The 24,232-nt window shown below is 39.4% G+C and overlaps 1 protein-coding gene across 1 annotated transcript in view; it reads right to left on the bottom strand.

Moving 5' to 3' along the window:
* loxl2b (lysyl oxidase-like 2b) overlaps positions 1–19,553 on the bottom strand; it is a 40,010-nt gene extending 20,457 nt beyond the window's left edge. Inside the window, exons 1-4 of the mRNA XM_054610406.1 lie at positions 19,463–19,553; positions 16,121–16,474; positions 14,938–15,113; positions 3,791–4,002 (exon numbers count right to left, since the gene is read on the bottom strand). Coding sequence (XP_054466381.1) covers positions 3,791–4,002; positions 14,938–15,113; positions 16,121–16,469 — 737 coding nt within the window. The 5' untranslated portion in view covers positions 16,470–16,474; positions 19,463–19,553. The remainder of the gene's footprint in view (positions 1–3,790; positions 4,003–14,937; positions 15,114–16,120; positions 16,475–19,462) is intronic.
* Positions 19,554–24,232: the final 4,679 nt, after the last annotated feature.

The raw sequence follows: 24,232 nt of genomic DNA, 5'->3' as shown, positions 1-24,232 counted from the left end.
TTAATCAAATTAACTAACTTTCTACCAGCAAACAATGATAGTGCACACCTATGTGGGCCTTTCAGGGGAACTCCATTGATATTAAATGTAAATTTATTTATCAAGGTTACTCAGCCTGTGAAAATGGTTATATAATGTCTGCTGTGGCTCTGAAGGAGCTCCAGTGACACCACTTGAGTCAGCTCGGCTTGGGCTTGGAGACTGAAAATCCATAACAGAAAGTCTCTGTTGCAAACTCTGGAAACTGGAATAATAACCAGACAGGGAAAGTTTGACAAATTACTCCACACCGTTTGATAGGGGAAGTGTGTTTTGACCTATACTAAGTATAAGGGTAGAACAGTGATTTCTGATTTTCAGTAATATGGAGTAAAGGGATTACAGTTTGAAATTTAGCAACTGAATGAATATTAATTCCAGAAGTGATTCATTATGTTAACGTTTCGGAGGTTGTCGTACTGGAAAATGTTGTCACACTCTAAAAGGCTGCCCGATGCTTTGCAGACGCAGATATCTAGTAGGCTAAATATCAGGAACGGTCGGGGAGTTAAAGCCAATGAGAGCACAAGACACGCGTTGAAGGGGGAGGGGTCGCCTATAACTATATGCAATGGGTGTCATTTGCACCAAAGTTGTTGTTGCACCAAGAGGAAAATAGTTGAAAAGTAAAGATGTGTGGAAAAAGGCTATTTTGTGAACACATGTCCCTTCTCGTGTATGTTTCCATAACAAAACTTTTTTAGTCAGGGATCCTTCTGGTGAAATATCTCACAGAAGAACTGAGAAAAACTAATTATAACAAATGGCACAAAACCAAATTATGATTAATGATTCTTTTTGCATCCTGACAAGGGGCACTGGTCAAACATGTAGTGTTTCAAGACTCCCCTATATTACAAGACAGCCAGTTGTGTTGTGTGAACAGTACAGCTATATTGACGACTCTGAATTGAGTTGCAGTTTGATCCCTGGCCAAGTGTCCTTGAGTGAGACACTGAACCCTAAGTTGCTCCATTGATGCTTCACAGCAGCCCACTGCTACTAAAAATGCTTAGGATGTGTAAAACCAGAGATCAAATTTCATGTATTCAAATGATGATTGTAATAAAATTTGAGAAAGTGTGAAATTGGCTCTAGCCGATTGGGCTGGTGGTGTGGAGGAGGGAGTCGGCCTCTGCCAAAAGAAAACACGTCTCCCAGTAACTAAAGTTTTCTTGGTCACATGTTGTGTCTACTTAGCTGATTTGCTAAAATTAGCTTCTGGTACGTCTAAATTCAGGAATCACATGGTTTTCCATAGTCTGGCTGTTTTTTTGAGCCAGAATGTTGCCTTTTGTGTTTCTATGCTTGTTAGTGAGAGGTTTGAGTGCGTAGACTAGTTTTAACAGGAACCTTAGACAGAGCCGGGTTTAATAATGAAAAGTAATGTAACGGGTCATATAAATTGTCATAAAAGTGAATTTTTTAAACTCTTTCTTGTCACTAACATGTCTCCCAACCTTCTGGAAGTGCAGCATCACCATAATAAATAATAATAATGAGTTCCATCATTTACATTCCAATATTATTCTGGGTTAAAACACTGAATACTTGTAATTGTGTAGCATGAAACTGAAAATTTCAGTCAGTAAACTCTACTGCGCACACACATACAAGGACCCACAGATTCTTCACATCTTTTTAGACATTTGAATTTAAATCTGGAATTCTCAAAGTCTCAAAGTGACTCTGGATAAAGCTAAGCTACACAGGAGCATCTGCACAGGAGCTGAATGCGGACACTGATCCTGCGGCAGCGTCATGGCTCTGTGTGACCGCTGTTTCATAAGACAGCCTGTAAAAACAGACGTTTCAGTAGGCTGTAGGCTGACACGTAGATGGAAAGTCAGCGAGCCGTCGTGCTCTGCTGTGGTTACCCAACGCAGAGGAAACTTCCAGCCCAGGCACAGACTGTAAATTCAAGGTTAACTTGAGTGTCGGATGTTTTATGGTGGGCGGTGATTAACCTGTGGCTGCTCGGCTGCAAGCTTCCTCGTGTAAGCAAGATTTAGATCCCTCATTAGTGGCTTACACATCACGACAGCTCTGTGGAATGCACTAATGTAGGATTCAGGTTGAATGTGCTGTATCAGGGTGTCAAACATTTGATCCACACAATGGAACATGTACACATTGGAGTTATTCCAATGTACTTTAACCCTTTAACACTGACTTTGGTGGTAGTGTTGTTAAATGACAACAATTGGACTAATTTTGATCAGGGTTCAGGTATGTACATCGCTATGACTGTTGAGTTTCAGTGAACTGACATGAGGTCCCTAAAGGACAGGCTGTTGTCCTTTAGGTGAATTCCCAAACACGCAAAGTAGGTCCCTGCCCCAGGTTCTCAGACATCTGACCCCCAGAGCACCCAATAGTCCTAAGGTCTTATTGTGGCATCCCAAGTCAAAATCTAGACCAAAATCTTTAATAGATAAAGAAAACAACTTGTAAAAGGCCTAGCAAAAACTTCTCGCAGTACTACTAGTTAGAGACGAGTCATGATTTTCAAATTCTCGAATAGTCATTAATTTATAAAAATTCTAACAGTTTTTTAGTGTACTTTCTCGTCTTAAATAATATATTTTACCGTCACAGGCGCGGCCTGATAGTACATGATGGTTAAACATTTTTGGCATGTTCCATTTGCCTCTTTTCTGCCAATCTTTGAACAATTAAATGGTATTTTTTATTCAGGTTTCACTTTCACTCATGTGCTTTTTTTTTGCACTGTGTTGCTATTTTTGCATCGTGCATTGTTGTATGAGAGTTGCATAAAGTGTGCATATTGAGTGTGGATGCACTCAGAGCATACCGGCAGCTTCTATAACACTCATCTAGGAGAGAGTGTAGCAAATAAACAGACACCTTTTTAACCAATGACATGTTATAAATGTCTACAATTTACGTTCTACACCGGCACAAAAGTGAAAGTGAAACCAAATCCAGACTACACTTGTTAGTTTTAATGGGGCTGAGTGTCGGGCCACAACAGATGCTGGACAGGACATAATATATTTCTCACAATCATTAAGTAAAGTGAATTGAAGAAAACATCACAAGTACACAGAGTATTTTTAAGAGTTGACTTAAAAAAAAATCAGTTTTGGGTTTAGTTTGGCTTTTTGCCCCACGAGGGACAGAGGTTAACATGCTCCTATTTGGAGGTGTGGTGAAGGAATAGAGAAAAAGAGATCAGAGTTAACATCTCTAACCTCCCCAGATACAGATTATCCAACAAAACACCCACTGACTAACAGCATTCATTTGGCGGTCAACATTGTTGCACAGTACCTTGTATGACCATGACTTTTTGTGGCCACTCAAGAGTTAAATGCTAAATCAGTGATACTCAACTTACGACCGGCAAACAAAATCTGTCTCACAGTAGGCTGCAGAATGTCCAAATTTCTAATTCATTATGAAAGTATTTTTGTTTTTCATTTAATGTAAATAAGGTGCAAGAGTGAATAAAAAATGTTTTATAGGCTAATAGAGGTTTATGCAATAAAAAAAACATTATTTAGTTAACTTAATAGGGGAGTTAATTTAAAATGAAAATAACTTTAAAGAAAGACAAGTTATGGTCCTTTTAATGTTTATCTATTGTATCTGACAAATATTACTAATGCATGTTTATTATTTAGTTCCAGGCTTCCTATCATTTTCCAACAGTTGAGTGTCCCTGCCCTAAATCCACCTCTGCTCTTTGAGTTACCCAGGACCACACATACAGTAGTACAGTACTCACTTGTAAACTCTGGCATTGTACTTCCTCTCCCCGGGGAAGCCAAACATGCCACAGATGACTCTACCGTTGAGCTGTGTCCACTCCGTGTTACAGATCTGCTTCCATTTACCGCCATCCTTGACCTCCACGTAGCCCTCCGTCACAGGGATCCGCTTACGGTACGACGACAGGATGGCCCGTATGCGCACGTCCTCCACTTGGATGTCGAGGTTCTGTGGACAAAAATGAAATGTGCACATTGGTCAAGAAACTTGCTTTAATCACAGACTTACTGACATGTCATTTGTCAGAGAATGTAATCCATTAACAAACACATGTTTTGGTCCATTTCTGTATAGTTGAAGTACTGTATATGTTCATTTAAGAAATGTATTACATTTGCACAGGTGGGCAATGAAGGGTCTTTTGTTTTCATTATCTGGCTAGACAGACTTCTGTGATCTGATCTAGTAAAAGCATTTCCTGTGTTACATAACACGCAATCAGAGACCTTGAACCCCGGGTCTACACTGGGACCACTACCGCTCAGCCCTGTGTGTGCTACTGGCAAATCTTCTCCAGACTGCCCAAACATTTTTACGGGGAAATCACCTTATTAACGTTTAACACCATGACCGGCTGCCCTGCAACTGTTTCTGCCTTTAAGAGCCGAAAGTATCAAAGGGTTTCCATGGTAACATGTGCAACATGTGCAACACCTTTAAGTGGAATGCATCAGTCGGAAAATAAAAAATGAACAAGATCAGCATTCTGAGTACACGTGCAGTAGATGGCAATTATAGTCTTTCCAGACGCCCTACGTCTACATCATCACCAACCCCAGATTTGAGTAGAAGAGGCATTGGACAGTCCCATACTTCTATGCAAGAACACACATGTTATTTTGTGTTGGCGTCCTTAAAGGTTTCACTTTCAACAGCCCTGTTGAATGTAAAACAAGGCTGGATGCTCGTTGAGCAAAGAGCATCCAGGCTAAACTAAACCCATGTAAACTGCCTACTTTAAGATCAAGGCTGCTCTTGTCAAGATTTTAATATTCACAATGGATTGAATTAATATACTGTATTTATTGTGAGTGAGGGGTGGCTCGTAATGTAGTACCCACAGATAAATATCACCAAATGATGGAGTTTCCCGCAGTCCTATTGGGCTTTTCAGCATCTTTCGGCTCATTGTTTTGAGGTTTGAACACAATCAAAAAATTTTAACAAAGAAACTATCTAATTTGAAACTGATTTTAGATTAGGAACATTTATCAAGTTTGTAACTTCGTTTGTAACTTTGATAGACCAATCAAGAATGGTGTGTTCATAACTGTAAGAGTAGAAGAGAGTCCTCTGAGCATCCGAGCAGAACTCCGTCAGTGGCCTGTTGGCTCGCAGGCAGTGGGGCTGTCGGAAATCAGCTCAGAGCCTTTTCCTCTCCGACTATTTGCAGGGATTAAATAAACATTTTCCCCTCCAATAGACCAAACCCACATTCTTGTGCTACGTGACAGTGCAGGCTGAGGGGAGGGAGCTCAGTCTGGCAGTGGGGGGGGAGTGCGTTGCTTTGCTCAACAGACGGAGTGGTTAGGACTCCTCTCATATACAGCCAAGAAGAACCTAGACATCAAATAATGACAAAGTAGGGTTTCCTAAATTGGCACTTGCCTCCGGGGAAGGACAGAGCCCACCAGGGCGAAAGGTACAAACCATCAGTCTTTCTGCCCTCTACTATTTTCTCCCAAAGATTTCTCCCCACATTAATCATTCTGGTCAGAGGCATCGAGGTCTGGACTGCAGAGGGTACGAAACTGGATAGAGGCTGAACTCATGGAACATGATAATGACTGGAAATGTGGCGAGGGTGTCCTTGTCTAGATTCACTGGATATACAGTACATGACTCAGTGGCAGACGAACAGTGTGAGTTGGGTTAGCAGGGAAATCCAGACTGACTGAACATCCAACCAAACAGGACAATGGGGTACTGACGGAGATCCCTGCGGGCATGCTGGTGCTTCATCATTGAGATTGAATGTCTGATAAACAGAGAAACTAAATTCTCCACCGTCTCCCTCAGATAGATTGAGCCTAAATCTGGTTGAGATAAATAAAATCAATGCCACACCCTTATCTGTGCGTATAACAGAACTTATATAAGAGTCTGAAAAACAGATACTTCTCTAATATATTTCGAGATCCAACTTGCTCCTTTCCCTCCCCCGACTTTTCAGAGATGAGATAGTCCTCACGTGGACAAAAACGGCCATTTGACTGCAGAAAGAAAAAGAGATTCCTAACATGTGTGCCTTGTTTCGGCACACTCCGGGGCAGGGGGCCTCTCCTGAGTCTTTGCTTGTCAAGGAGGAAAAAGTGGCAAAGATGGAAAAGCCATTAGTGGGATGAGTTGGACCGGAGATGTTAAGGGGCCTCAATGTTGCAACTCAGCTCGTTTAACAGAAGCTACTTGGAAGTTGTGATACATATTTTTATTACCAATGCTTCAAGGCCAAATTCCTCGATTTGGAAGACTAATTACACCACTACACTCATGGTAATGTAATTAGAGGCGGCCGGTCAGTTGCGGGCAAGTGTGGCCAAGCATGACCTGCTGCTGGGAAGCAGAAAAAGTGTGGTTTTAAGTAGCACTGAGTAACTTTGAAATTAATATTATTCTGGATTAATGAGTGACATAAAAATATCTTTGTTTGCTGCTCTTATTTATAATTACTCTACAATCTATGGTCAGAGGCTGGGTAGTTTTACAATGCTGTTGGCTCGAGATACCGCTGTGGGGATGGCTCCATTCTCACAATGTCAAGTGCCCCCAAGCGTGGGAAAACAACAATATGCATGCCCAAAGCCTTTGGCAATGAAAACGGATAGTACATATTTGATATCAAGTGGGGCTGATTGCCTGTTGCCCCGCAGCAATTTGATTGGCTATTAGCTAAGTCTTTGAGCTGTCTTCATTGGCTTGTAATTTGCTGAAGTAAGTACTTATATTACAGAAGATAGTTATCGGCTGGGTCGCCATGGACAATGTGGATTATCTTCTAAACCCTTTTCCATTGTTTTCATACTTCTGTTGGAAGTCTCTGAAAAATGGGGATGGCCAAAGATCAATAACAATCAGTCCTAGTTATTTTTCTCAAACTCCTAACAAGTCACTAGGGACAGAAACCATAGCTCAACATCCAGATAGAAAACACAAATACCCTCCATAGTTATGGACTATTTTTTCAGTTTTATCGCCCATAGTCATCTGTGAGGACAAGAAGAAGAGTGGGCCCAGTATGCCATAGTTTTCAGTTGCATAGTACACGTTTCCTCTACAGTCCATGGTTGAGTCGAGGCTGCATGTGCCAGAACAAATAAAGTGCACAGAACTTTATGAACATATGGTTCCAATAGTGGTCCTCAACAAGTCTCTCCGCCAGCAGAAATCACCTCACATCCACAGCAAAAATACCAAGACGCTGGGTTCACATGCAGTGTGATATTTAGTTGCATGTCTCTTTCTGAGAATTCTAATGAGCTGCAGACTTTTTCAGGTATGTCTGTTGTCAACATTTTTTACAAGCGCCTATCTGGACTTCAAGAAGTGAAAACGGACCAGCTGCAAGCAAATTGAGGATAATGTGTTTTCGGAGATAGTGTTTGGAGAATGCAGGATATCGTAGTGTGCTGTTCCTCCTTTAAAATCCACTAAAAGAGCTTTTGTTAACAAACTGGAAACAGATGTTTCACAAAGTCGTTACGAACCCCGACACTGGAGCATAAATTACAAGGGCAATGATTGAATGGAAATTAACTGCTTTCATATGGCATTAAAGCTGAAGTGACTTCAAAACTTGTGGAAAATAAGGACACACCTAGCTGGGGGTACTGCTAGTCTCATTTTGTATTTCAAAGTAAACATTCTCAGCGTTGTTGACTGTTGACAGCAAAGTAAATTATTATTAAAACTTACAAAGTTGACTCGGTGACAAACCTACTAAATACACAACAGCAGTTTAGACACATGTACCAATACTCAGACATGAATCTAAACTGCTGCTGTTTTTCTCATTTTCTCCTCTGAACTGTATGTAAAGGTATGGCAGGTTAGATATGCCATATGTGGAAGGTTTTCAATTGGTGCATACAGAGCTGAAACACAAAACCCTTGTGCGCACACAGTTGACACTGAGGTATAAGAACAGTGTTCCATTTGCTAAAAAAAACTGTATACACAAAGAGCACTTGTTTACATCAATCGCTGTGGTTGTACTTGTACTTTCAAATGTTATTCCTGACATTTCCCAAACACATATTGATCATATTAGAGTGTCCATAAAGCAGACTTTTTCTGAGCACCAGCCCAATGAGGATGTAGTGCATGGCGCCGGCTCAAGAGAAAATGCCAAACCCAGGATCTTTTGCAGAGCACTCTGACTTGTGTGGTTGCTCCGAGTGCCTCTTGTTGAAAATCTTTGATCTTTTCAGAAAGGCCCTGGTGACCCTAGTGCCCTGCCAGCGCTTTTCTGCCTGATAAAAATGCTATATGGACACTCAGCCTTAAACAGCATATAATAGATATAAAATGAGCAAGTATCCTGGATCACTTTTTTAAACACATCCAATGAGGTGTCTATCCCAAAAGCAGAGCTTAAAACCATGCCGGTGACTCTGTGAGGCTGTACTTGGCCACTGCCATGCTTTGAACTAAATGCTAACATCACCAAGCTAACATGCTCACACTGACAACGATAACATGACGTTAACAGCTTTAGTTTTAGTTTGATAGCATGCTTGCACGTGCTAATTAGCAGTTTTGCAGATAATTTGTTGTAAACCAGGGTATTGATGTGGGCAACAGTCATGGCTGTTCAGTTGACGAAACATTTCTGTAAAAATTAAAAATGTCAATTACATGGTGGCACAAGAGAAAAGTCAAGTCATTAGGGAACATGACTGTGAGTAGAGATAAAGGTGTGCAATATATTCAAAAGTTGTTGAAATATTTCAGTCTGGACAAACTGATATTACCATTCCCACTAGCAGCTAAAAGAACCTCTCTTAAGGTCCACTTACTAGCTTTTTGCACATAGTATATAAACTTCATCGGATAGGGTTATCTGGTTGGTCAGTCTTTAAAATGACCATGTGCTATTTTTGAAAGCTCCACAACAAGCTAGTCAGTGGATATTTAGCTGGGATTTTTTTGTCAAAATCGTATTACCAAGGTCAAGAATAGACTTTGATGATAAAACTTTAAGCCTTTAAGTCCTAAAAGTGCAGCTACTGAGCTCACATGTCAACAGATCCATCTCCATGACAACCCCATTTGCTGATGAAGACTGTATGAAACGGTTGAAAGCTCCATAAAATGCTGAAAATGTTATGTTGCGTTGGAAATGTTTTGTCAAACTACTATTTCAAGTTTTAAATATGAGTTACACTGTAAACACTGGACGGAAAAAGAGTGTTGTTTTCTGTGAGCACATGTGACGCATGTTACACATTGTGACAGATAAAAGAAAGAAACAGCTGTGGAGATGAGCCAAAGAAAAAACTAGCAGACAACTTTGCATTCCTCTTCAACAACAAAGACAAATAAATGAGACAAATCCCTTCTGCTCAGTCAGAATAATTAAAGCCAAACTTCCTTTGACGTTGCTGCGTGTTTGTTTTAAACATAAAAAAATCTCATTGTCTGTGAAAGCAAGCTCTGAACAGAGTGAGATCCTCCATTCACACTAATGTCAGATAGAGCACTTCATTCTACAGTCTCCAGTGGCTAAACATCCGCCTGTGTTGCACTGTGGGAATGTGATGCCTTGGGGTGAAAGCTTTTACATAGCTGCAGAAACATCTAACAGCTATGCGCGAAATAATTAAACTGTTAAAACCATTTTAAGATTGTGACACAAAAGGAAGACATGTATTAATCCGCCTTCATAGTGGGAACTCGCTGACGGGCTGACAAGGCAATTTATAGCACCCTTGGAGATTTACAGGGAGGAAAGTGGAAGATTTGACCTTAAGGCCACGGAGGGAAAAAATTACTAAAGAGAGGAAAATGGGAGCTGTAAACTCTGCTTGGGGTGACTTCATGGCTGCTTGTAATCTACTTATGAGAAGGAGAGCAGCAGAGAGAGAGGAAGGAGGGAGAATTAGAGGAAAAAGCTGCAGGAAGAGAAGAAAAGAAGTAAAGATGAAACTTAAATAGAGAGGAGAGTATCATATCTATTTAGTGTAGGGGTGGGGACTCATTATAACGAACTGGTCTGATGAAATGTTTGCAGTATTAATGCAATGACGCAGAACATTTTGGAAATACATAAAAAAAGAGAATTAAATAACACCATATGAACAACTCTGGCCACAAATAACAATAAACAAATCAAAAAGCGCATTCAATAGAATGGAGATCTCTAACAGGTGGGTCTCCCTCTCCCTTCCAAAAGAGTAAAGTCTCACCAAATCTGCCCTCCAGGCTCCTTTACACACAAGATGGCAGCCAAGATCTTGTATTGTGCCATAAACTTTAGTGCATCATAACATGTTGGGTAATGAATTGATCTGGTGCTCTGGATTCAAAATGAGACTAATGTTTTTGAGCCACAACTGAGGCCAAAATGTGGCAATGTGGTTTTTAGGAAATGCCTTTTGCAGCTGAAGCAGTTGATCACTAGCCGTCCCTACTGGCTGGTTAAGAGGAGTGTAGTCAACAGTTGATGATGGTATAAAGCAATAAAATAATTTTTCCCATAAATTGTGAATCATTGCAACCACAAATGGTCTTTGAGCATATTCATAAACGTGCAAAGAAATATTAGACTGATGGGTCAAGTAGTATGCAAGATAAACTGTAGACAGACAGACAGACACACACACAACCGAACGCATTATCCCCCAGCTCGGCTTACGTCTTGCGAGGGAATAATACAAAACGAAATAGGCAGCTTTAGCTCTAATAATATTACAACGAATGCACAGTAATACCTGAAATTTACTCTCATATAAAAGGCTGTAACTGACCATAACTAACTATTTTCATTGTCAAATAGTCTGCTTGTTTTTTCTTGATTGTTTTGATTATAAAAGGTCGGAAAATGTTAATGATGCTATTCTACGCAATGTTCTACAGCTCATCAAATCTTTGTTTTGTCCAATTAAAACCTTAAGATATTCAGGATATCGATTCCGATGAGACACCAGAGCTAGGTTATGCTTATAATATTATTGGATTATAAAAATAGTTGATGATTAATCATGTCAGTTGGACAATAAGAGGACACTGTTTAAAGAAAATAGAAGTTTGAAAAGTGACACATTCCCCAGAGAAAGCCAAAGTTACTAATATACAGTGTTCCACAGTGCGGATGTTTTTTTATAAAGAAACAGTTTCAGAGAAGAGAAGAGAGTCCAATATTATAACCCATTTTCAAGAGCTTTTGATGATTTATAATTGGGGACGTTTGCACCAAAAAAGGCTACAGAGATTACAATACTCGGCCCTAATTACAGCTCTCCAGTCTTTCTCCACTGCTGACAGACATTTCTATAATGCTCCCTTGTGCAGCCAGTCCCCACACCAGTTAACATTTCCACATAAAGCCAAATGACTAAGAATCTCTCTCTCTCTTTCACAGGCCGCTCCTCAGACATTTCTAACTGCTGTTTTTGTCCCTTTCTGAGGGGTTGACTTGAATACATCAGGTTGAGAAATCTGACTGCATTGCTGTTCATATAATTTGGATAAATGAGGCGGCCTGCGAGACCAGCGTGGAGACGGGCCCTGCCAAACATCACATTTCAGAAGCCCTGGAATTTCTTCATGTTGAAATTGGTTTAAACTGGAATGTGATGCATGTGCATGATCACAGGTCAGACCTGAGGCCGTTTCTGTATAAACCGAAATGTTGAGGCGAGGCAGCAGACTTCCTCGAAGCAATACAGGAACACATAAATAAACAGTGGAGGGATGTGACTGTAAATATTCCAGAGACGCAGAACTGAACACTGTTTGTCAATCTGTGGTGTTTACCGTGCAGCTGACTGAGACACAATGCTAAATATACAGTCACTGGAGTCCATGCAGAACCCATGAGCTGCTCTGACCACAACAGAACAAATTCACGCAACGAGATGTTTGTTTTCTGGAAGTTTACGAGTCGGTAAAAGAAAAAAAAAAACTCGACATTTCAACAATGTGAGAAGACAAAGCAGTCACAGAGAGGAATCTCAACACACATGTCAAAGGTCAGCAACACGTGCATGCAAGGGTTCATGTTTCACCTTTGTCTTAGCTCACCCTCTGGGTATTTCCTCTGTGGTGGACTTTGTGGCCGTTGCACTGAGGTTAGCATCACCTGAGAAGGCAGCCGGGCCTCCACATGCAGCCTCCTAACCGCACCGAAAGTCCTAATCATCCTGTACCGCAACATGTCGTCATGGCTGCTATTACAGCCCAGAATGAGTGCGGGTGATTCACCAGATTGCCACTTTGGTTTGATAAGGCCAGGCAGTATGGCTGTGTTTTACATGCTCAGACCCAACCAGCCCCCTCTTTTAGTGAATGGAAAAGCTGAGTCTGACTTTGTGTTTTTTTTTTCAGCTACTATCCTGGCTCGACTCTAGACGTCTAGACCTCTCCAGTCGCGCTCACAGGGAATCATAATCTTAACCATTTGTCTCTGTAAACCTTTGCGCAGGAAGCCAGCTGGTTGTATACCCTCCCACAATGCAGCTTTAGAGGGGCACTCCACTGACTTTACACTTCATTTACAGGCAGGGGTTAAATGGCACATTTGCTATAATTTAATTGCAAAAAAGTCGGAATTATTCTTTGTGAGTTCAAGACGACGATTTTTTTAAATGTTTGTTTTCTGAATGGAGTTTGGATCGATTAGTGCAAGGCTTTGCTAACTTTGTGTATGCGCAATTAAACACTCAAAATATTAATTTCTAAATGCAGCGCAGTATTGTTTATACCATAGATAATGGTTAACCATAGATGATGGTACATTTCTACACATATTTTCGTCCGGGGCCTTTACAAATATGAGATAGCGCTCTGGGTGCTCACAGACAGCTTATTTCCACCATATTTGATTTAAAAGGCCCTATTATGCTATTTTTCAGGTGCATATTTTTTATCTCAAGTTACAGTTACAACATGTTTACATACGTTAATGCTCATAATCCACCTTGTTTTTCTCATCCTGTCTGTCCTGCAGCACCTCTTATCAACCTCTCTCTGAAATGCTCCATTGTAGCACTTGCTCCTCCCTCCAGAAAGTAAAGTCTGCCCTGATTGGTCAGCTCTCTCTTTTGTTGTTTGAGGCCCCAAACTACCCGGAGAGTTTTACGTCACGTCCGTAACATTATGACCTCATAAAGTTACAGAAGTGAAGGAGAGAATTAAATGGAGCCGTTTCAGGCTGCTCAGGAGCTTCTGATGGGGAGGGTAACTCCTTTTAGGCGTGGACTTCAGGTTTTACACTCTACGGACCTTTTACATGTACAAAAATATATATAACACACTAAAGAAGAGGGAAAAAGTGGAAAAGCATAATAGGGCCACTCTAACAAAGTCAGGACGTCAGTGCCGACAGCAGAAGAATCTCAACACTGATAGCCTTTCGCGACACAGCTCAGCGCTAAGCTGCAGATTCATGTGTTAACACTAAAAGCAACACCTTTAACACAGTTTTTTCATTGTCTTTTGAAATCTTGTTATTGTGAAATAATGTTTATAGCTGCTTTGTTAAATTCTTCAGTTAGAGGGAGAACATCTGACAAGCTCCTGGACTCAATTAAAAGTTATTTCAATTCAAGCCAACCAGAACAACCTCTAAATCCTGACAGTTGCTTTTGGAAAAAGAAAAGAAAGCTCTGCTCCCAGCGAATGTTTTGATTGCATTATGAAACGTGCTTTATTAGTTTTTAAAGAAGTAGAGGAGTAGGTCAGAGAGAGAGAGAGAGAGGGAGTCAGAGGCAGAGAGTTAGCTCTGGTTTGCAGTTTGCTCATAACTTTGGAATGTGGATTCATGAGGCCTGCACAGCGAGAGGACAGATAGCATTCTGCTTTTGAGTGGTAATGAGGTTGGAGCTTATTGGCCGGTCAGAGAGCGATGCTCAGCGGAACCTTTCCAAGGGTCCGGACAGACGACTGTGACAGTTAACAATTACCAGTTTAACTTCACTTTCGCTGACACACTTTCACCGCGGGCTATTTAGAAAGGACTGTTATTAAACCAGAGTCACTATGGGGGTATTGACTTTAAGTGTAGAGAGCTGTTTCCAGCCACAACCCAGTAAAGATTTATTATTTAAAGGGACATTAGGTGTGCTACTGAGCCTGTGAAAAACTCTGGTAACTGGAGGACATTTGTCAAGTCTGAAAGAAAAACTTGTGTGATGTCATCAGTGTTATCTTGGGTCTACAAATAGTTATAGAAAGCCTGTGTTACAAACTGGGGTCATGTGATTTACCAATGCTAGAAAAGCATAAGGATATTAAGTTGTATCATGGGAAATGTAGCATCCAGCGTTTTTTGAACTATCACAGCCTTTTCTTTTTTGTTCAGTCTGTTTTTATCTGTTTTAATCTGTCCGTCTGAACCATTAAAAAAGCGGAGAGCACAATTCTACAATAAATTATAAAGTTGATGAGAAAATGCACGATAAAAGCGGTAAACGTTAATTCATTAGGGTTTCAACAGCGAAATAAGTTTGGAAATCCATCACTGATAAAAAATTTCTTGATGAATAGCCGTGATACCACTGTCCTCCAGCTGTGCCACTGCTCCCTGTTATACACCAGGTGCCAAATATAGTATGAGCATTGTGACTGAATACAGCCATAACTAAGATTAATATACAGAAACAGACTCCCCCTGAAAGACAAAACCCCAAAACAGATAGAAGAAGGCAGTAATATTGCATATGAAAAGGGTTTATAAAGGGTCTCTCTCTCTCTCTCTCTCTCTCTCTCTCTCTCTCTCTCTCTCTATATATATATATATATATATATATATATATATATATATATATACACACATGTCCTTTGGGCAGAACAGTAAATGTAAATGAAAAACAACAGTAGTTGACTAAAGGTCTATAAAGCTTTTAAGCAAAAGAAGTGCGTGATGGAGTGCGTTGATAAGTTTACCTCTACATGGTTTGGCAGGGTGTTGACAAATTTAAAGCCCGGTATTCTCTTGTCGCTGCACACCACCCCCACATCCTCGCTGTGTTTACAGTCTGAAACGCCAATACCATTGGAAGGACACTGCGCCAAGGTCTTTTCTTTGCCTGTGCAGTGGAGATTGTCGAACCAGATGGGACCTGAAGAGACAAAAGAGAAATTTGTCAGGGCTTTCATGGGAAAGTATATTATCCCTTTAGTGTTGGAAAAGATGGAGAAAAGGATTTATTTCTCAAGGAAAAGCTGGTTGTTTAAAAGTGGTGAAGCAGTTCCCAATGAAGAGTAGTACAAAAGAGTCATACATTTAAAAGATGATGCACATGAGCTCCATCAATATACTGCATGTTCAGCCAGTATTGGACATGTATTAAAAAATTGATGTTTCCATTTTTGTTGTGAGGAATATGATGATATTTGTTGGAGTACAAATCATATGGCAGTCCACTCCCATCAAATAGAGCAGCTTTGCCGTAGGCCAGACGCATTAAACTATGAAACTCTACAAGGCCGTAGTTATGGCGGAACAAAAGCAGGAAGTCAAGTGAAACCAAAAGTGAACATTGACGTATTTTTTATTACGTTAGTAATGTTACTATGCTGCCTATGTAACATGACTTACTTCACCACATTACGAAGATTACAAAACGTTATTATGCTGCGGACATAACACACAAAAACACAAGACTTTCACCCAGGAGACCGGTGTTCATGTTCCTAGTTAAACAAAAAGTTATAGACTTATATTAAGTTATGTAATATTATGTAAGTTACCCAACGTTACTATGTTGCTTATGTAACATGACCTACTTCAATATATAACGTAGATTACATAACATTATTATGTTGCGTACATAACGTTCAAAAGATTTATTTAAAGTTACGCATATAAAGTACCCAAACTACGCCGAAGAAGTTTTGCTGCCTGAACCTAACCAAAGTTTTTGTTGTGAAATCTGAGGTTAATTTTGAAAACAGTGCATGAGTCCACAAGTGGACGCGGACGTAAAGCATCATAGTTTAAAGTGTAGAGTCACTGACCAGGCTGCCATGTTTGACAAGTTGGGAGTGAGAACATTTTGCATATTGAATGTGTTTCCACCCTGACAAGAGGACAAACATTGACAAAACAGTGCTCCCCTTTACATACCTTCTCCTTTGCCATATTTTGAGGATGGTGACCATGAGACGGCCTCCAGGTAGCCCAGCTCCCTGCACACCACCTGAGCGGCGTGGATATTGAAGTCGTCATCGCAGACTGTGCCCCATTCGCCGTTGTAGAAAACCTCTACGCGACCCTCGTTGTGTTTCCTCTTATCTCCCGCCAACCGGAGCTGGATCCTGGGCGTGTCCGGCTCCAGCTGGGGGGCAGTGTAGTGCTCCTGCTCTGGGTCAGGGAAGCCCGGCGGGTAGCCCAGGTGTTCGTACTGGCCGAAAGCCAGCTGTAGTAGCACTAACAGAATGACAGTGCAGCAGGGCAGACACTGGCTGGTCGTCATTTTGGCTGGAATGGAATGGAAGAAAAAAAAGATGGTTCTTCACAATAGTGAAGAGGAATCACTCTGAAGAACACGTATGGGAAGAGACATTAAAGGAGCACTTCACCAATTTTCCAGAACCGCTAATAATGTCATCAGGGTAATCTCAACTACAAATGTGTAACAGGAAGCCTTTGTTACAAACTGGGGACACGTAGTTTGGGAGTGGTCATTTTCCAGGACGGGAGGGTGCGACAAAAATAAACCATCCATTACATCATCTCTGCCTCTGCTGCTTTGATCTGGAACATTTTATTTTCTCTCTTTGAAGTCCACCAAAATTTATGAAAGTGCAATTCTAAATTGAATCACAGCTCGCCATGTTGTTGTTTCACTTTGAGCATTAAAGGTGCACTAATCAATATTTTCATATTGACAACGGATTGCATGTATATGAGTAGTATGAAAGAGGTCACTTGTAGCAACAACCCCTCAGAGAATTATCACCCGACTTTGCTGCTCCCGTTTGAGCGTCTTTCAGCTCATTGCTTTGGTTATAGAGCCTTTAAATGTATGATTCGGTTTCCTCTCTCCACCCTCATTGACATCATCTCCAGCAGACAGCTGTTTTTAATGAAAAGCCTCTGATAAACCTACTGTATGCTTCGTGCTTTGCACCAAACAGCAGACAGATTTAGCAACTAGCATTAGAATCTCAAAAGGTAAGATATTTACCGCAGGAGTTGGTGGAAGCCACAAAGTTAAAAGGAGAGTGAATATGAACTTAAACAACTCCAAAAAGATGCTAATGTTGCTCTGCTGGTTGCGTTTAAAATCCAGTAGTTTGCGAACGCGTTTGGACAACTTGACAAGCTGATGGATGACATGTCAATGTTGCATTTACAGCTTATGTCACTGTCACCACTTGGTATTCTTTTTTAATACTCTTTCAAAAAACTGCACGTAATGAAAATGATAAAGGTATTAAGTTCTACACTTTAAGGATAGAGGACACCTTCATCTTCAATACAGCAAATGGAGTACATGCTATGGCTTGAATTATTATTGTGATATATCAAGAGATGGAATAAATTGGCAAAATATGAATTTATGTAAAACAGTTGCACAACTATTCAAATGACTGTGAGGCAAGAGCTGAACATTCCATAGTTTTCTTTGAGATAAGTTCTGAAAATGAGTCCAAGACTAGCTGGACTGTGTCAAACTCCCACAGAAAAACACTTGATTTATGACGATAGGCCTCTGCATCTAAGAGTAAATCACAATTCAAAGTCAGACTGATATAACCATGAGCTTGTGGTCGGACAAAATGTGACTCAGAACACACCAGGAATCATCCACAGACTCATCAACAGCTGTGTTTCCACCACCCATTACATGTTTAATTTGAAGAGCTCCAAATCTTGCACTTCTTTGTAAAAAACAACATCTGGCAAGGAGAAATATGATTCTTCAACTGCAGGGTTTCTACTTTCCTCATAGTAACGTGGCAGTGGTTACACAAGCTAGAAACAGCACACACACACACACACACACAGACACATTATAGAATGAACAGATGGAACTGAGCCCACAGCCCCTGGGTCTGCTTTCAATGTGTCAGTCCTAAAGCGATGTTGTCATTAAAGAAAACATGGGCAGTATACATATAAACTAAGGTCCAATGCAAGCAATGCTTATAGAACCAAACTTTCTTTCCAGATGAGCTAATTTCAGATTTTAACCCATTTAATGCTAAAAAAACAACACTGGTTCCTTTACATGATTTCTTGGGTGAAAGAGTTGACTTAAAGAAAGGGTGAGGATTGGACAACGCTGCAGTCAATTAGCAACATCTAAACAAATCCATGATGTTCTGGCTCCCCTTTGCATTCAGCACAAAACATAATCTCAAGATCTTCCCAGAGACCTCGAAATCTGAAACCTCTGCTGCTTTTTGCTGAAATAACACTGACCAGATGTTTCGGGAGAGAAGAAATTGCGCTCATGAGGATATTTTGAAACAAATTCTTTAAAAAATGATTAACGTCGGAGGCACCGTGATGTAAGGAAGGACAGAATGGCTTTGTCGAATACACAAAGTGCTTTCACATTCATGATAGTCAGAAACATGAGTCCCTCCTCCTGCTGGAGGGGACGATGGTTAAAAAGGTCAAAATGTCAGTTTATAAGAATGTCCACTGCTCTTCTCATGCACTGTCTGAAGCATTCTTAGAAGAGCTTCAATGCAAGTAGACACACAGAGAGCGAGAGTAGGGCTGAGATTGAAGTAGACCGAAAAGGTTCGACGACAAGGCACTTTTGAAAATCATTTTGACCAAGACAAGAAAATAAAAAAATGGCCTGATTTATATAAGAATATATTATATTGTGGGTACATGTTGATACACTAAAAAAGCCTACTTTTTGTTATCATGTGGATTATTTTTATTATGGATTAATCCGTTGATTACTTCCCAGATTAATTTATTTATCGTTTAGTCAATTAAATGAAATACAAAAAAAGCTCATTACAGGTTTTCAGATGTTGCCTGACCAACAATTGAAAACTTAAATGTATTCAATTTATGATCCAAAACAGAAAAGAAGCAAATCCTCATCTGAAAATACAGCAAATGTTTGTTATATTTGCTTGATGAAACAACTATTATCAAAATTGCCTACAATAATCCTCTAACAATCGACTAATTGGTTAATTGACTAAAAGCTACTGTATGTAATGTTCAAATGTAATGAACGAGGTATAAACTACAGACATGTTTAAAATGATGTCAGAACTTAAATAAAACAGTCAGTTTCTTTAATTCTAGCTCAGATCTACTTATGCAAGACTTTAGGCAGACAGGGCAACACTTAAAAGCATGATATATAACTATTAAAGGTCAAACACAAAGCAAACCTCAGCATCAGAGCAGGACAACATGATAACTGTCCATCAGACATTCTCAAACAACAGGCTTCAAGCTTTGGTTGTTAAATAGTTTTTTTTTTACCTTCAGTTGAACTTACTTTCCGTGTCCCTCCTCAGGCTGTGGGCTACAGGCTGCAGAGCAGAAACATAAAGCCAGCTGCCTCTCCTCCTCCTGTCTAAACTTTCACTCTTTCTCCTGCAGAGCTGCAGCCTGGGTCCGGAGCGGCGGAGGCCCCGCCCACTGACGCCCACCTTAACGATGACCTCACCACAGATGGCCCGGGACGTGGAAACAGCGGATCCGACCTGAACACAGCGCTGCTCGTTGTTTACTGTTTAAAAAAAGGACACAAAAAAAGGGTTGAACTTCATAAATAATACTATATTCACTTATAATTACTTTTATTTTACTTTTCAGGAACGTTAAAATCTTTATATGTCCATATTTATTTTCATTTAAAATAAGTTTAAGCCTATATTAACGATGGATTATGTGACTACTGGTCATTGTATGTGAAGGGGTCACAAAATACTGGTATTGACGATACCATGATGTTTAAAAAAGTGAAATATTGATATTATGTTAACAATAACACATAGGCCTATTCCAGTGCTCTTGAATTCAGCTTTTGTACAGTTATGTACAAACTATCTGCCTCCCTACACTTGTACTTTTGAGTGTAAGAGTAAACAAAGGTAAAGATTAATTTGACTGAAATCATTATTTTATCGATTTATTTATTCAAATTTTATATAGCTAATGTTATAATATCGTTATTATTCATATAGATTTTTCTGGCCATGATAGTCATGTAGTTACAATTTGATGTCATAATTTGCCTTTTTGGGCAGATGCCCCTGGTGTCATAGTTTTCTATAGATGTTGTGATAATATTGTTACCGTGACATTTTTTGCACGTAACAATAATCATGTACATATTGTGACAGCCTGGAGTCTCTCTGATGACCATCAGAAAAAGTTAGCAAATAGCCAATCAAACCGAGCTAAAGAGCCACATATCCAAAGGAAATAGTGGCAACCAAAACTAGGTTTCAATCAGATTGCAAAGAATATATAATATTGATCCACGTGGATGTGTAAACAGGCAGATGTTTGCTAACAATTTCACCATAGCAGCTTGTTTCTGCTGCAGCAACAGGTTTCAATATTAGTCTAGTGTGATGATGTTTAGCTGGACAAGTTGTAATTAAACAAAATAACAAACAAATATGTGAATTCTTTGACTACAGATTACATTTAGGTTGCATCAGTCTACAATAGAGGGGACATGCAAAGAAAGAAAGAGTATGATTATTTTTGCTCTTTAAAATGTTGCATTGCTCACAGTCATAAGAAATTGGATTTTTTTTTAAGTGCGTTTGGCTGGAAGATGATAAACTAATGAGCTTTTTTCTTGTTTTGGCTTCGGCCTCATATAAGAATGAAAGGCACAGAGCTGTGCTGTACTTCAAAATGAAGAAGAAAATGTCCAGGTGTGTGGTTCAGTGATATTTTAAATAACTAATTATAAAAATATGCAGTGCAATACGTTAATAGATAAGAACATTAATAAAAAAAATCTCCATACTCTGATATACCTCACTTCTATGCTATTTTTACCACTCTCATACATTTGACCTCAATTACATTTCCTAAATTACATGAAGGTAACTTTGACCGGTCAGGTGTAGGATATTTTTTGCCTGCTTATCTTTTCTTCAATTGGCACATATTGACACAATTTGAACATGTATAATTAAACAGCCATCACAAGAGTGCAGCATAATTCCTTAAGCGTTTAAATCCTTGGACTGGACTCTACTCTGCTGCCACCTAGTGGGACGACATTTTGTCTTCCTGCAATGTTGCAAACTTTGTGGCTCACAAGCATAACAAATGTCAGCTATGTGTTATGTATTGTTCCAAGAAAAATGACAGAGTTTTCCTGACATATTTGTGGCTTCCAAAATGCTCATGTGTATTAAACTCACATTACTCATATGAAAGGTTCAGACATGAGAGACAGGGGGCTTTGTTGTGTGACTTCTCTAACACTAATCTCTTTCATAAGGTTGGTTCCACCATTCAAAGCTTTTTTGCTTTAAAGTTTGTGGCATCTGCGGATCATGTGCTCCTCCACTTTCACTTTAAGCCTTTGCAGCATCAGACTGTTACTGCACTGCTGCCGCTCCTTTCCTTTCTGAGACAAAGATGACACATGGAGCAGTGACACCATCATGATCAGTGGCGCGTGAACTCACTTCATCTTCCCCTCTTTCGTTTCTGCACAGCTGAGTTGTCGCACAGCCCAGAGTGTCGAAGGGAACATGTGAGACAAATACGTGTGTATATATATATATATATATACGTATATATATATATATATATATATATATATATATATATATATATATATATATATATATATATATATATATATATATATATATATATATATGTATATATATATATATATATATATATATATATACGTATATATATATATATATACGTATATATATATATATATATATATATATATGCATCGTTTATATATATATATATATATAATATTAGAATATATATATATATATATATATATATATATGTATATATATATATATATATATTTATATATATATATATATATACATATATATATATATATATATATATATATATATATGTATAATATATATATATAATATATATATATATATACAGGTGCATCTCAATAAATTAGAATATCATGGAAAAGTTTGTTTATTTCGATAATTCAATTAAAAAATTGAAACTCATATATTGTATAGATTCATTACACACAGAGTGAAATATTTCAAGCGTTTATTTCTTTTAATTTTGATGATTATGGCTTACAGCTAATGAAAACCCAAAATTCAGTATCTCAGAAAATTAGAATATTGTGAAAAAGTTCAATATTGTAGACTCACGATGTCCCACTCTAATCAGCTAATTAACTCAAAACACCTGCAAAGGTTTCCTGAACCTTTAAATGGTCTCTAAGGCTGGTTCAGTAGGCTACACAATCATGGGGAAGACTGCTGACTTGACAGTTGTCCAGAAGACAGTCATTGACACCCTCCACAAGGAGGGTAAGCCACAAAAGGTCATTGCTAAAGACGCTGGCTGTAGTGCTGTATCCAAGCATATTCATAGAAAGTTGAGTGGAAGGAAAAAGTGTGGTAGAAAAAGGTGCACAAGCAACAGGGATAACTGCAGCCTTGAGAGGATTGTGAAGCAACGGCCATTCAAGAATTTGGGGGAGATTCACAAGGAGTGGACTGAGGCTGGAGTCAGTGCATCAAGAGCCACCACGCACAGACGTATCCAGGACATGGGCTACAACTGTCGCATTCCTCGTGTCAAGCCACTCCTGAACCAGAGACAACGTCAGAAGTGTCTTACCTGGGCTAAGGAGAAAAAGGACTGGACTGTTGCTCAGTGGTCCAAAGTGGTCCTCTTTTCCGATGAAAGTAAATTTTGCATTTCATTTGGAAATCAAGGCCCCAGAGTCTGGAGGAAGAGTTGAGAGGCACATAATCCAAGTTGCTTAAAGTCCAGTGTGAAGTTTCCACAGTCAGTGATGATTTGGGGAGCCATGTCATCTGCTGGTGTTGGTCCACTGTGTTTTATCAAGTCCAAAGTCAACGCAGCCGTCTACCAGGAAATTTTAGAGCACTTTATGCTTCCTTCCGCTGACAAGCTTTATGGAGATGCTGATTTCATTTTCCAGCAGGACTTGGCACCTGCCCACACTGCCAAAAGTACCAATACCTGGTTTAATGACCATGGTATCACTGTGCTTGATTGGCCAGCAAACTCGCTTGACCTGAACCCCATAGAGAATCTATTGGGTATTGTCAAGAGGAAGATGAGAGACACCAGACCCAACAATGCAGACGAGCTGAAGGCCGCTATCAAAGCAACCTGGGCTTCCGTAACACCTCAGCAGTGCCACAGGCTGATCGCCTCCATGCCACGCCGCATTGATGCAGTAATTCATGCAAAAGGAGCCCCGACCAAGTATTGAGTGCATATATATATATGAACATACTTTTCAGTAGGCTGACATTTCTGTTTTAAAAATCCTTTGTATTATTGGTCTTATGTAATATTCTAATTTTCTGAGATACTGAATTTTGGGTTTTCATTAGCTGTAAGCCATAATCATCAAAATTAAAGGAAATAAACACTTGAAATATTTCACTCTGTGTGTAATGAATCTATATAATATATGAGTTTCACTTTTTGAATTGAATTATCGAAATAAACGAACTTTTCCATGATATTCTAATTTATTGAGATGCACCTGTATATATATATGTATGTATATATATATATATATATATATATATATATATATATATATATACATATACATACACATGGAAGCAGGACAACAAACGTTTATGTGACACTGCTGATAATCCTGATTATATAGGATTAACTAAAATTTGTTTGGCCAAACCATTCATCTAGCGCCATCATTAGGTCAGACTTTTAATTTATCTTTGTTCAGCATCTTCACTAATAAGGACATTTTAGCATGCCATGTTCACACTACTAGCAACAAAAGTAACAAAATGGCCAAGCGTGACCGGATACATTGCCGGCGAGGCGCCGCTGAAGTCTTGCTCAAGCGCTTGGTGAAATGTTGTAAAGTAGCTCAACACATTAAGTCACCCCCCCCAGTCATTATGAGTTTGTTAGCAGGCTGACGTTAGCATTCAGCTCAAAGCAAGACTGTAAGCACAGAATTGATACCATGTGTTAATTTATAAGCTTTAAAAAAGGTCCAGGAACAAAAATTATTTTTCCTCTTTGGACAGA

Source organism: Anoplopoma fimbria, chromosome 13 (genome assembly GCF_027596085.1).
Source record: "Anoplopoma fimbria isolate UVic2021 breed Golden Eagle Sablefish chromosome 13, Afim_UVic_2022, whole genome shotgun sequence".
Classification (NCBI taxonomy): Eukaryota; Metazoa; Chordata; class Actinopteri; order Perciformes; family Anoplopomatidae; genus Anoplopoma; species Anoplopoma fimbria.
This window is presented reverse-complemented; position numbering and strand designations above follow the sequence as displayed.